This window comes from Rhinoderma darwinii, unplaced genomic scaffold (assembly GCF_050947455.1).
Source record: "Rhinoderma darwinii isolate aRhiDar2 unplaced genomic scaffold, aRhiDar2.hap1 Scaffold_701, whole genome shotgun sequence".
Classification (NCBI taxonomy): Eukaryota; Metazoa; Chordata; class Amphibia; order Anura; family Rhinodermatidae; genus Rhinoderma; species Rhinoderma darwinii.
This window is the reverse complement of record NW_027464262.1, coordinates 130,458-145,368: the sequence shown is the minus strand read 5'-3', so window position 1 is coordinate 145,368 and position 14,911 is coordinate 130,458. Positions and strand designations below refer to the sequence as shown.

General features: G+C 55.2%; 1 protein-coding gene and 1 long non-coding RNA gene across 2 annotated transcripts; one reads left to right on the top strand and one right to left on the bottom strand.

Moving 5' to 3' along the window:
• Window positions 1–6: 6 nt before the first annotated feature.
• LOC142728960 (uncharacterized) lies at window positions 7–1,151 on the top strand. The gene is made up of 3 exons (XR_012877886.1): window positions 7–102; window positions 173–268; window positions 534–1,151. It is a non-coding gene; the product is annotated as an uncharacterized LOC142728960 (long non-coding RNA).
• A 496-nt stretch (window positions 1,152–1,647) lies between these two features.
• Window positions 1,648–14,698, bottom strand: DLST (dihydrolipoamide S-succinyltransferase). Its single transcript, XM_075849200.1, is given in 15 exon segments — window positions 1,648–1,985; window positions 2,139–2,306; window positions 3,509–3,592; window positions 3,662–3,738; window positions 5,237–5,367; window positions 5,442–5,539; window positions 5,609–5,682; window positions 5,846–6,004; window positions 6,079–6,190; window positions 6,260–6,315; window positions 6,552–6,626; window positions 6,711–6,766; window positions 12,772–12,823; window positions 12,899–12,932; window positions 14,482–14,698. Coding segments are annotated over 15 exon segments (1,368 nt in total). The 5' UTR covers window positions 14,539–14,698; the 3' UTR covers window positions 1,648–1,850.
• Window positions 14,699–14,911: the final 213 nt, after the last annotated feature.

Here is a 14,911-nt window from a genome sequence, read left to right as displayed (position 1 = left end):
GGGTCTGTTTGTTTTGCAGAGGTCCTCGGGGTGGGTGCAGTGGACGAGGCCTGTGACTGGTGGAGCCTGGGCGCTCTCCTGTATGAGATGATGACGGGGCAGGTAAGAACGTGGCTCCTTTTCTCCGGTATTTGGCTGCTTGGTGGGGATGACTGACTCTGTGTCTCTGCAGCCGCTCTACAAGAACCTAATGTCGGGGGTCAGCGCTCAGATGGAAATCCCCTTCCCAGAACCCCTCAGTACGGATGCCGTTTCCCTGCTGAGCGCAGTGAGTATGTTGTACGGCATAAGAATGGAGGCCGGGAATCTACCCCAATGTTATCGTCCCTGTGCCCACTGCTCCTTGTTGGGTATCTCCATAGCGGGTGATGGTCTGACTTGTGTATAGACGGTGCGAGGCCTGACAAGTCACTACACGCAGCAGATCCCATCGATCCCCTACAATCTGTGGTCAAGGTCCTGGACAGGATCTGTTTTATGCTGCTTGGATGACGCCCGGCTTCTCTCCTAACCCTGCTCTGTCTTCTTTTCAGTTGCTCAGTTATGATCCAGACAAACGTCTCGGCACCGGTCACGGGGGAGCACAGAAGATTAAATCCCACCCTTTCTTTAGCGGCATCCAGTGGAACAAGGTGCTATGAGGGGCAGAGGCGATGTAGCCGATGAGCACGCGGTTGCATGTAGTCGTACACGAGTAGCAGAGAACGCACAAAACCAAACCACAATGTAAAAGGTCACTGTGATGTCATGGCCTGTTACCGAGCAGCCGCTGTGATGTCATGGCCTGTTACCGAGCAGCCGCTGTGATGTCATGGCCTGTTACCGAGCAGCCGCTGTGATGTCATGGCCTGTTACCGAGCAGCCGCTGTGATGTCATGGCCTGTTACCGAGCAGCCGCTGTGATGTCATGGCCTGTTACCGTGCAGCCGCTGTGATGTTATGGCCTGTTACCGAGCAGCCGCTGTGATGTCATGGCCCGTTACCGTGCAGCCGCTGTGATGTCATGGCCCGTTACCGAGCAGCCGCTGTGATGTCATGGCCTGTTACCGAGCAGCCGCTGTGATGTCATGGCCCGTTACCGTGCAGCCGCTGTGATGTCATGGCCCGTTACCGTGCAGCCACATGATCAATAAAAAAAACCTATATCCTGACTAGTCTGTGCATTAGTGATGGAGCGGGAGGACGGGGTGGCCTCTTCTTTATTTTGGGTCTTGATGGTTGGCTTAAGATGAAGACCAGAATATTATGGACATGAATTTAGAGGAACTTCAGTAAAGATTTCCAGTCCACACCGAGACATCAGAGAAAACAGCCCAATCTGGACTAAGGGGATGTTCACACGGCTTATTGTCAGATGTTTTTCAGGCTTTTAACCCCCCCCCCCCTCCAAACCGCTCCAAAAACGGTCGCAAAAACCGCTTGTGGTTTCAAAACCGGCTCCGTATTTCACAGCCGTTTTGCGTGTGGACGTAACCGAAGAAAAACGTAGGACCTGAGGTTTCCTGTACATGTGAGCGGGACACGGAGCGCGGGTCTTTTCTTTGGGAATATTCGCCGTGTTGGCTCTGCTGCATCTATTCCCATGCATCGGTCCGGATAATGCCCCCTCCCCCCCCGCATATAGAATGCAGCTCAGGTCACAAGTGATTGGCTTTTTTTTTTTTTTTTTTAATTCTTTAAAATTCAAGTGGTCTTAAATATGGTAAATGAGCCATCTGCTCGGTACATTGCGAGGCGTCAGGACCGCGGGGAGCTGCAGAGGGGATACCCCGGCCCTCCGTGCAGAAGAGTCTGTACAGTGTCCCCTCCACCCATAGTCTTAATGCATAGGGGGGGGGGGTAGACGGCTCTCAGAGGTCCAGCAGCAGAACACGAGGATCCTCCACAACAGACTTGACTTTGCGCAGGAACAGCACCGCTTCCCTTCCATCAATCAGTCGGTGATCGTAGGTCAGTGCCACATACATCATAGGACGCACCTCCACCTGCAGGAGGAGGAGACGGGTGAACGAGGAGCAGAACGCTCGCTGATATTCTACCCCCATTACAGAGAAGGACACGTAGCCGGAGTACAGTCCCCCCCCCGGCACCGAGCCCCCTCCTCACCAAGCCCCATCCAGCATGCACTGCGGCCTTACCTTCCCCGACACAGCCACCGGACGCTCGAAGATGCCATGCATCCCCAGAATAGCCGACTGCGGTGGATTGATAATCGGTGTCCCAAACAATGAGCCAAACACTCCTCCATTACTGATGGTGAACGTTCCCCCGTCCATGTCTTCTATGGCCAGCTCATTCTTCCGAGCCTGCGGGGAACGACAACCGGCGAGAAGGAGCAACAAAGAGATTCTAAGAGCGCACATATTACAGGGACGAGATCAGCGCTGTACACAGCTTCACTGCACCCCCCCCACGGACACACCGCTTCACTGCACCCCCCCCCACCGCACCCCCCCCACGGACACACCGCTTCACTGCACACCCCCCCCCCACCGCTTCACTGCACCCCCCCCACGGACACACCGCTTCACTGCACCCCCCCCCACCGCTTCACTGCACCCCCCCCCACGGACACACCGCTTCACTCCCCCCCCCACCGCTTCACTGCACCCCCCCCACGGACACACCGCTTCACTGCACCCCCCCCCCCCACGGACACACCGCTTCACTGCACCCCCCCCCCCACCGCTTCACTGCACCCCCCCCACGGACACACCGCTTCACTGCACCCCCCCCACGGACACACCGCTTCACTGCACCCCCCCCCCACGGACACACCGCTTCACTGCACCCCCCCCCGGACACACCGCTTCACTGCACCCCCCCCCCCCCACGGACACACCGCTTCACTGCACCCCCCCCCCCCCCACGGACACACCGCTTCACTGCACACACCCCCCCCCCCCCCACACGGCTTCACTGCACCCCCCCCCCCCCCCCCGTGGACACCGCTTCACTGCGCCCCCCCGTGGACACCGCTTCACTGCGCCCCCCCCCACGAACACACCGCTTCACCCACCTCGTGGACACTCACAGCCCCGGACATTTATATATTTTCATTCTATCACTGCCGGAGGGTCCCAAGAAATGATGGGTCATCTTTAAACAGGGCGGCTCTCCTCTCCGGACAGGTCTGTTGTTTTGGTCATTTATATTCACCATGAAATAACAATTCTTGGACAAATTTCCTTATAGTCTGACTGTCCTATCAGTGCTCACGGTCCCAGTCTGTGTAGGGACACATCCCCCAACTGGTAAGACCCAGCTGTTAATTTATTCCAAAATTTCTAGGAGGAACAACAGAGGAGCAGACCGAGTTCTAAAAAACGATGCTCCAGAATTGTTATTTCATGGCAAATAATAAAACATCCAGGTCAGGAGAGGCGACAGGTTCTGACTGCGATGGGGGAGGTCAGTATTTGATGCTGGGATAAAATGAGGATATCCCTTGTTAGGGGGGTGAGGGGTGTTTTTAGGCATCAGCGGGGCACGTATGAAGACCGGTCACCTTTTCTCCGAGCTCAGCAATTGTCCGTTCGATGTCAGCGAAGTTCATGGCCTCCACGTTCCTGAGCACGGGCACCACGAGACCCTGGGCAGAGAATGAGGGTCAGTCAGTGACCGGCGGGAGCGCCCCCTTCCCCTAGTTTTCTATCTTTACTTACCCTGGGGTTGATACGGCCACGCTGATATCGATGTAGTCCCTGTACACAATCTCCTTGGCTGAATCATCAATAACTACAAGAGAGCGGAGGTCAGTAAAGCCGGAGCGGAGGGACGGGCCGAGCGGAGGTCAGTAAAGCCGGAGCGGAGGGACGGGCCGAGCGGAGGTCAGTAAAGCCGGAGCGGAGCGACGGGCCGAGCGGAGGTCAGTAAAGCCGGAGCGGAGCGACGGGCCGAGCGGAGGTCAGTAAAGCCGGAGCGGAGCGACGGGCCGAGCGGAGGTCAGTAAAGCCGGAGCGGAGCGACGGGCCGAGCGGAGGTCAGTAAAGCCGGAGCGGAGCGACGGGCCGAGCGGAGGTCAGTAAAGCCGGAGCGGAGCGACGGGCCGAGCGGAGGTCAGTAAAGCCGGAGCGGAGCGACGGGCCGAGCGGAGGTCAGTAAAGCCGGAGCGGAGCGACGGGCCGAGCGGAGGTCAGTAAAGCCGGAGCGGAGCGACGGGCCGAGCGGAGGTCAGTAAAGCCGGAGCGGAGCGACGGGCCGAGCGGAGGTCAGTAAAGCCGGAGCGGAGCGACGGGCCGAGCGGAGGTCAGTAAAGCCGGAGCGGAGCGACGGGCCGAGCGGAGGTCAGTAAAGCCGGAGCGGAGCGACGGGCCGAGCGGAGGTCAGTAAAGCCGGAGCGGAGCGACGGGCCGAGCGGAGGTCAGTAAAGCCGGAGCGGAGCGACGGGCCGAGCGGAGGTCAGTAAAGCCGGAGCGGAGCGACGGGCCGAGCGGAGGTCAGTAAAGCCGGAGCGGAGCGACGGGCCGAGCGGAGGTCAGTAAAGCCGGAGCGGAGCGACGGGCCGAGCGGAGGTCAGTAAAGCCGGAGCGGAGCGACGGGCCGAGCGGAGGTCAGTAAAGCCGGAGCGGAGCGACGGGCCGAGCGGAGGTCAGTAAAGCCGGAGCGGAGCGACGGGCCGAGCGGAGGTCAATAAAGCCGGAGCGGAGCGACGGGGCCGAGCGGAGGTCAGTAAAGCCGGAGCGGAGCGACGGGCCGAGCGGAGGTCAGTAAAGCCGGAGCGGAGCGACGGGCCGAGCGGAGGTCAGTAAAGCCGGAGCGGAGCGACGGGCCGAGCGGAGGTCAGTAAAGCCGGAGCGGAGCGACGGGCCGAGCGGAGGTCAGTAAAGCCGGAGCGGAGCGACGGGCCGAGCGGAGGTCAGTAAAGCCGGAGCGGAGCGACGGGCCGAGCGGAGGTCAGTAAAGCCGGAGCGGAGCGACGGGCCGAGCGGAGGTCAGTAAAGCCGGAGCGGAGCGACGGGCCGAGCGGAGGTCAGTAAAGCCGGAGCGGAGCGACGGGCCGAGGTCAGTAAAGCCGGAGCGGAGCGACGGGCCGAGGTCAGTAAAGCCGGAGCGGAGCGACGGGCCGAGGTCAGTAAAGCCGGAGCGGAGCGACGGGCCGAGCGGAGGTCAGTAAAGCCGGAGCGGAGCGACGGGCCGAGCGGAGGTCAGTAAAGCCGGAGCGGAGCGACGGGCCGAGCGGAGGTCAGTAAAGCCGGAGCGGAGGGACGGGCCGAGCTTAGCAGCCACAACTCACCAGCATTGACAGCCGGCTGGTCCTGGAGGGCGAAGGCGGCCGCTTTAACAAAGGCGGACATGAAGCCCAGTTTTAAGTTGTGTTTCTTCAGGAAAGAGTCTTTGTGCAGAGACCTCATCTGCTGGATATTACTACAACACAAACATTTGCAGCATCAGCCGGGGGTCCCATTGTGGCCCCCGGACCCCACACCAGGGTCACTCACCTCATGTCCACCTCATTAAAGGTGCTCAGCATCGCACACGTGTTCTGCGCCTCCTTCAGCCGCTGAGCGATTCTCTGGCGCATTCGATTCATCTTCACCTGCGGTGGAAGCGTCAGGCTGAGAACAAGCTCTGCAGTTACACGTCATCTAGAGGAGCGGTCACTTACCCGGTGCTCCGGCCGAGCTCCAGCGGGCGAGGGCCCTCCAGACGTGGGGGGAGGAGACGGCTTCACTGCAGACACTGAGGGTACGAGACACAAGCCGCTATATTACAAGTCCTCCCACTATCACCACCCCCGAATACCAGCAACGTAGCCGTGAACTGGCCAGAGGCCCCTGACCCACCCACCCAAGATACAGACAGGATTGTCCCAGGTCGGGCGCCCCACATACCCAGCACTCACCAGGCTTAGTCTCCAAGGGCTGAGCGGACACCGCTGGCACTGGAGGGATTGTGGAGGGGATGGGTGCGGCAGCAGGTGGCGGGGGTGGGGCGGGTGCGGCAGCGGGTGGCGGGGGTTGGGCGGGTGCGGCGGTCTCAGAAGGTTTCGTCTTTGGAGCAGCTGAGTGAGACAGAAATCGTACATGAGGTGCGGCCGCAGCATGAAGGGACCACTGAGCGTATGGTGGACATTACCTCCAGACTTCCTGAGGACAAACAGAGGCGTGCCGCCCTCCACCTTCCCTCCATCAGGGACCAGCAGGGCTTCGATCACTCCTGTGGATGGGGCAGGGACTTGCACCGATGTCTAAGAGGAAATTGAGGTGGTAGAGCAATCTGTAACATGGGGGGCCGGGGAGAATTAGGGGAGAGGTACCTTATCAGTTTCAATCTCACAAACGACTTCATCTTCAGCCACCGAGTCACCGACCGCTGCAGCAGAGAAGGGAACGGTCAGAAACGTGACACCCCGACATCCTCCAGACCGAGCACGCTGCGCAAGGCCGAACTTATGTAAAAGTGATCAAACATCGGGCAGAAATACCCCTCCCCCATCACAGCAATTCCTCTACAGCCGCACTGCGCGACCAACGGGAGGAGAAACGTGCGGGGGACCCGTGGAGACGGCGCGGGGGACCCGTGGAGACGGCGCGGGGGACCAGACTCACCCTTTTCCCACCTGACATCTCCTTCTGACACGGACTCTGCGAACGCCGGGGTGTTCACTGTCAGCACGTCCTGTCCTGCCGGGAAGATGAGGACAGGTTACAAGAAGTGGAATATTACAGAAGGGATGTGAGAAGCGGCCGCCGTCCATGGACACTTACTGCAGACCGCCGACGTCCGGTAACACCTGGCAGCACGGAGGCTTAAAGGTGCGGCTCTGCAGATAGAGAAACGATAATCAGAAACCAGCCCCCTCCCCCACGTGTCCTGGTCTCACCCCGTCACACGTCTCGTACTGAACCCCCCCATGTGCGTCCTGTGCTGGTCTCACCCCGTCACACGTCTCGTACTGAACCCCCCCCCCCCCATGTGCGTCCTGTGCTGGTCTCACCCAGTCACACGTCTCGTACTGAACCCCCCCCCCCCCATGTGCGTCCTGTGCGCGGTCTCCCTGGCGCTCGAGCTCTACATATCGTGGATCGCATTATGGGGAGGGGCTGGTGAGGACCCCGTGCTCAGGACGAGGACCTCCTATGTAGAAAGTGGTGAAGTATTGGCCGTGCCAGCGGGAGATCAGGGAGGGGACAAGATCTGGGGCGACTTCTCTGTAGGATGGGGGGGGGGGGGGGGAGATCAGCGGCGGCAGGCTAGTGTAGACAGAGAACGGGACTTAACCCCTTCAGGACCTGGGTTTCTCAGGATTAGTTGGATCGATCTATTGCACCATTTTGGGGTACAAATAACTTTCTGATTAACCCTTCTGGGGACAAAGGAAAACGTGAAATCTCGACATTGTTTTTTGCGTTCGAAATTTTGTGCCGTTCGCCGTGCGGTGTAAATAACGTCTCCCCTTATTCTGCGGGTCAGGATTGCGGCGAAACTGAATGTCGAGGTTTTTATGTTTCGCACAATATTTACGCAATTCACGAGAAAAAGATTCCAAGATCCAGAATGTTCTTCTCCTCCGTGGACCTCGCTGCGGGGGGGGGGGGGCATTACTCCGTATAACCATTGTGGGGTACATACAACGCATTCACTTTTTTTTTTGGGGGGACATTATATTTTATTGGGACCTTTGAAAAATAAAAAACACGTTTGGGAAAAGGCGGTTTTTTTATTTGTGGTTTGATTTCGTTTCTAGCTCCTCCGTGAGCGCCACGTTGCGATTCTGTGTAAAATGGACGGACAATCTTTTAGGCAGTGCCAGGGACCACGGCGTCTAAGGGGTTAAACAGAGGGGATCAGAGGTCACGCCGATCCCAGCTGTGGCGGCAGGCATTGCAGCGGCTCCTGAGCCAATGGATGAACAGTTACGCCCACATCGCCAAACAACTTGAAATTGCCCAACGCCACGAGCCGCACATCAAACCGATGAACTGAACGTCAGAAGAAACATACGATGTAGCGGAGGGGGTGACGTGAATCACAAGCAGGCCATTAATAGGGGGGAACTTCAACTACCCCCATATCAGTTATAAACCGGATCCTGGCAATCACTGAAGAGCAGAACTGGTGCCGGGGAGGTCCATGGGTTAATATTACACCAAGACTCGTGCCAAACAACGGCCCCCTATACACCGCGCTCCAGATTACTACTGTAAGAGCAGTCACACTATGGAACCTCTACTGTAAGAGCGGTCACACTATGGAGCCTCTACTGTAAGAGCAGTCACACTATGGAACCTCTACTGTAAGATCAGTCACACTATGGAGCCTCTACTGTAAGAGCGGTCACACTATGGAACCTCTACTGTAAGATCAGTCACACTATGGAACCTCTACTGTAAGATCAGTCACACTATGGAACCTCTACTGTAAGAGCAGTCACACTATGGAGCCTCTACTGTAAGATCAGTCACACTATGGAACCTCTACTGTAAGAGCAGTCACACTATGGAACCTCTACTGTAAGAGCAGTCACACTATGGACCCTCTACTGTAAGAGCAGTCACACTATGGAACCTCTACTGTAAGATCAGTCACACTATGGAACCTCTACTGTAAGAGCAATCACACTATGGACCCTCTACTGTAAGAGCAGTCACACTATGGAACCTCTACTGTAAGATCAGTCACACTATGGAGCCTCTACTGTAAGAGCGGTCACACTATGGCACCTCTACTGTAAGAGCAGTCACACTATGGAGCCTCTACTGTAAGATCAGTCACACTATGGAGCCTCTACTGTAAGATCAGTCACACTATGGAACCTCTACTGTAAGAGCAGTCACACTATGGAACCTCTACTGTAAGATCAATCACACTATGGAACCTCTACTGTAAGATCAGTCACACTATGGACCCTCTACTGTAAGATCAGTCACACTATGGAACCTCTACTGTAAGCGCAGTCACACTATGGAGCCTCTACTGTAAGAGCAGTCACACTATGGAACCTCTACTGTAAGAGCAGTCACACTATGGAACCTCTACTGTAAGATCAATCACACTATGGAACCTCTACTGTAAGATCAGTCACACTATGGAACCTCTACTGTAAGAAAAGTCACACTATGGAACCTCTACTGTAAGAGCGGTCACACTATGGAGCCTCTACTGTAAGATCGGTCACACTATGGAACCTCTACTGTAAGAGCAGTCACACTATGGAGCCTCTACTGTAAGAGCGGTCACACTATGGAGCCTCTACTGTAAGAGCGGTCACACTATGGAGCCTCTACTGTAAGAGCGGTCACACTATGGAACCTCTACTGTAAGAGCGGTCACACTATGGAGCCTCTACTGTAAGAGCAGTCACACTATGGAGCCTCTACTGTAAGAGCAGTCACACTATGGAGCCTCTACTGTAAGAACAGTCACACTATGGAGCCTCTACTGTAAGAGCGGTCACACTATGGAACCTCTACTGTAAGAGCGGTCACACTATGGAACCTCTACTGTAAGATCAGTCACACTATGGAACCTCTACTGTAAGATCGGTCACACTATGGAACCTCTACTGTAAGAGCGGTCACACTATGGAACCTCTACTGTAAGAGCGGTCACACTATGGAACCTCTACTGTAAGATCAGTCACACTATGGAACCTCTACTGTAAGAGCGGTCACACTATGGAGCCTCTACTGTAAGAGCAGTCACACTATGGAGCCTCTACTGTAAGAGCAGTCACACTATGGAGCCTCTACTGTAAGAACAGTCACACTATGGAGCCTCTACTGTAAGATCGGTCACACTATGGAGCCTCTACTGTAAGAGCGGTCACACTATGGAACCTCTACTGTAAGAGCGGTCACACTATGGAACCTCTACTGTAAGATCGGTCACACTATGGAACCTCTACTGTAAGATCAGTCACACTATGGAACCTCTACTGTAAGAGCAGTCACACTATGGAACCTCTACTGTAAGATCAGTCACACTATGGAACCTCTACTGTAAGAGCAGTCACACTATGGAACCTCTACTGTAAGAGCAGTCACACTATGGAGCCTCTACTGTAAGAGCAGTCACACTATGGAACCTCTACTGTAAGATCAGTCACACTATGGAACCTCTACTGTAAGATCAGTCACACTATGGAACCTCTACTGTAAGAGCAGTCACACTATGGAACCTCTACTGTAAGAGCAGTCACACTATGGAACCTCTACTGTAAGATCAGTCACACTATGGAACCTCTACTGTAAGATCAGTCACACTATGGAACCTCTACTGTAAGAGCAGTCACACTATGGAACCTCTACTGTAAGAGCAGTCACACTATGGAACCTCTACTGTAAGAGCAGTCACACTATGGAACCTCTACTGTAAGAGCAGTCACACTATGGAACCTCTACTGTAAGAGCAGTCACACTATGGAACCTCTACTGTAAGAGCAGTCACACTATGGAACCTCTACTGTAAGAGCAGTCACACTATGGAACCTCTACTGTAAGAGCAGTCACACTATGGAACCTCTACTGTAAGATCAGTCACACTATGGAGCCTCTACTGTAAGAGCAGTCACACTATGGACCCTCTACTGTAAGAGCAGTCACACTATGGAACCTCTACTGTAAGATCAGTCACACTATGGAACCTCTACTGTAAGAGCAGTCACACTATGGAACCTCTACTGTAAGAGCAGTCACACTATGGAACCTCTACTGTAAGAGCAGTCACACTATGGAACCTCTACTGTAAGAGCAGTCACACTATGGAGCCTCTACTGTAAGAGCAGTCACACTATGGAACCTCTACTGTAAGATCAGTCACACTATGGAGCCTCTACTGTAAGAGCAGTCACACTATGGAACCTCTACTGTAAGATCAGTCACACTATGGAACCTCTACTGTAAGATCGGTCACACTATGGAACCTCTACTGTAAGAGCAGTCACACTATGGAACCTCTACTGTAAGAGCAGTCACACTATGGAGCCTCTACTGTAAGAGCAGTCACACTATGGAGCCTCTACTGTAAGAGCAGTCACACTATGGAACCTCTACTGTAAGAGCGGTCACACTATGGAACCTCTACTGTAAGAGCGGTCACACTATGGAGCCTCTACTGTAAGATCGGTCACACTATGGAACCTCTACTGTAAGAGCGGTCACACTATGGAACCTCTACTGTAAGAGCGGTCACACTATGGAGCCTCTACTGTAAGATCGGTCACACTATGGAACCTCTACTGTAAGAGCGGTCACACTATGGCGCCTCTACTGTAAGAGCAGTCACACTATGGACCCTCTACTGTAAGATCAGTCACACTATGGACCCTCTACTGTAAGAGCAGTCACACTATGGAACCTCTACTGTAAGATCAGTCACACTATGGAGCCTCTACTGTAAGATCGGTCACACTATGGAACCTCTACTGTAAGAGCAGTCACACTATGGAACCTCTACTGTAAGAGCAGTCACACTATGGAGCCTCTACTGTAAGAGCGGTCACACTATGGAACCTCTACTGTAAGAGCAGTCACACTATGGAACCTCTACTGTAAGATCGGTCACACTATGGAACCTCTACTGTAAGAGCGGTCACACTATGGAACCTCTACTGTAAGAGCGGTCACACTATGGAACCTCTACTGTAAGAGCGGTCACACTATGGAGCCTCTACTGTAAGAGCAGTCACACTATGGCGCCTCTACTGTAAGAGCAGTCACACTATGGAACCTCTACTGTAAGATCAGTCACACTATGGACCCTCTACTGTAAGAGCAGTCACACTATGGAACCTCTACTGTAAGAGCAGTCACACTATGAAACCTCTACTGTAAGATCAGTCACACTATGGACCCTCTACTGTAAGAGCAGTCACACTATGGAACCTCTACTGTAAGAGCAGTCACACTATGGAACCTCTACTGTAAGAGCAGTCACACTATGGAACCTCTACTGTAAGATCAGTCACACTATGGACCCTCTACTGTAAGAGCAGTCACACTATGGACCCTCTACTGTAAGAGCAGTCACACTATGGAACCTCTACTGTAAGAGCAGTCACACTATGGAGCCTCTACTGTAAGAGCGGTCACACTATGGAACCTCTACTGTAAGAGCAGTCACACTATGGACCCTCTACTGTAAGAGCAGTCACACTATGGCGCCTCTACTGTAAGAGCAGTCACACTATGAAACCTCTACTGTAAGATCAGTCACACTATGGACCCTCTACTGTAAGAGCAGTCACACTATGGAACCTCTACTGTAAGAGCAGTCACACTATGGAGCCTCTACTGTAAGAGCAGTCACACTATGGAACCTCTACTGTAAGAGCAGTCACACTATGGAGCCTCTACTGTAAGAGCAGTCACACTATGGAACCTCTACTGTAAGATCAGTCACACTATGGAGCCTCTACTGTAAGATCAGTCACACTATGGAACCTCTACTGTAAGAGCAGTCACACTATGGAGCCTCTACTGTAAGAGCGGTCACACTATGGAGCCTCTACTGTAAGATCAGTCACACTATGGAACCTCTACTGTAAGAGCAGTCACACTATGGAGCCTCTACTGTAAGAGCAGTCACACTATGGAGCCTCTACTGTAAGAGCAGTCACACTATGGAGCCTCTACTGTAAGAGCAGTCACACTATGGACCCTCTACTGTAAGATCAGTCACACTATGGAACCTCTACTGTAAGAGCAGTCACACTATGGAGCCTCTACTGTAAGATCAGTCACACTATGGAGCCTCTACTGTAAGATCAGTCACACTATGTATAAATATATCGCCGGTTGGTAGAGTCAGGACTTGTGTGACACTTACGGGATGATCCTGCGCTCGGCGCCGGCTGATGTGACATGACGCGCTGTTATCTCTGAAAGACAAACATACAAGAGGCTGGAGTGTGGAGAAGGGAGGAGCGCGGCAGAGACACAAGCGTTCTACTCACGTATCGCAGGATGAAGCCGAGCGTCCCCGGAGCACTGCAAGACAGGAGCAAATATCAGGAGGCTGACACCAGAGAGTCAACAGCTTCATGATACACAATTACTATAGAGCTCTATCAGCTATAAAGGGACAGTCACACCCCCATCAGACCGTCACCCCCCCCATCAGACCGTCACCCCCCCATCAGACCGTCACCCCCCCCATCAGACCGTCACCCCCCCCATCAGACCGTCACCCCCCCCATCAGACCGTCACCCCCCCCATCAGACCGTCAACCCATATACTTCTGTGTGGGTACGGGGCGATGTATATCGGGGTACGGGGCGATGTGGTGTATATCGGGGTACGGGGCGATGTGGTGTATATCGGGGTACGGGGCGGTGTATATCGGGGTACGGGGCGGTGTATATCGGGGTACGGGGCGGTGTATATCCGGGGTACGGGGCGGTGTATATCCGGGGTACGGGGCGGTGTATATCCGGGGTACGGGGCGGTGTATATCCGGGGTACGGGGCGGTGTATATCCGGGGTACGGGGCGGTGTATATCCGGGGTACGGGGCGGTGTATATCCGGGGTACGGGGCGGTGTATGTACGGGGTACGGGGCGGTGTATGTACGGGGCGGTGTATATCCGGGGTACGGGGCGGTGTATATCCGGGGTACGGGGCGGTGTATATCCGGGGTACGGGGCGGTGTATATCCGGGGTACGGGGCGGTGTATGTACGGGGCGGTGTATGTACGGGGCGGTGTATATCCGGGGTACGGGGCGGTGTATATCCGGGGTACGGGGCGGTGTATGTACGGGGTACGGGGCGGTGTATATCCGGGGTACGGGGCGGTGTATATCCGGGGTACGGGGCGGTGTATGTACGGGGCGGTGTATGTACGGGGCGGTGTATATCGGGGTACGGGGCGATGTGGTGTATATCGGGGTACGGGGCGGTGTATATCCGGGGTACGGGGCGGTGTATATCCGGGGTACGGGGCGGTGTATATCCGGGGTACGGGGCGGTGTATATCCGGGGTACGGGGCGGTGTATGTACGGGGCGGTGTATATCCGGGGTACGGGGCGGTGTATATCCGGGGTACGGGGCGGTGTATGTCGGGGTACGGGGCGGTGTATATCCGGGGTACGGGGCGGTGTATATCCGGGGTACGGGGCGGTGTATATCCGGGGTACGGGGCGGTGTATATCCGGGGTACGGGGCGGTGTATGTACGGGGCGGTGTATATCCGGGGTACGGGGCGGTGTATATCGGGGTACGGGGCGGTGTATATCCGGGGTACGGGGCGGTGTATATCCGGGGTACGGGGCGGTGTATATCCGGGGTACGGGGCGGTGTATGTACGGGGCGGTGTATATCCGGGGTACGGGGCGGTGTATATCCGGGGTACGGGGCGGTGTATATCGGGGTACGGGGCGGTGTATATCCGGGGTACGGGGCGGTGTATATTCGGGGTACACGGGGTGTTCAGGGCAGGTAGAGGGCGGGCTCAGGATTTGGCAGCCCGGGTGACGGTAGAGCCGCTGCTCGGGACTAGTTGGTTCTATAGTACAAGCAGTTTACTCCTCAGACTCACCCGCCGCAGAGCGGTAACAGGACAGCGCAGCGCCCGGGACAAGCAGCGGGACAACATGGTCGGGATACAGCTCAAGGACACGCCGGAAACAGGACCGTACCAATGACCCCGAGAGTGGGAGAGGAGGGCGTTACTTCCGGAGAGAATCTTTCACTTTCCGAGCTACTAAACACTGGAGCGAATGCAGGTTCCGGAGTCCTGAGCACGCGGCGCTCTATGGACGGCCCCGGGTGATGGAGACAGGAAGTGACGCGCAGATTGACCTCTTGCGCGTGGAATATACCATTACTATAAAAGGGGTGGATTTGGTACATACCACTACTAGAAAGGGGAGGATGGTTAGTCTCATGAGGGCTGCGGCATGTATCAGCGGGAGACGGTGGGATTTTGGGGAGGGGGCAGTTATATTGAGCAGGTGACTTGTGATAAT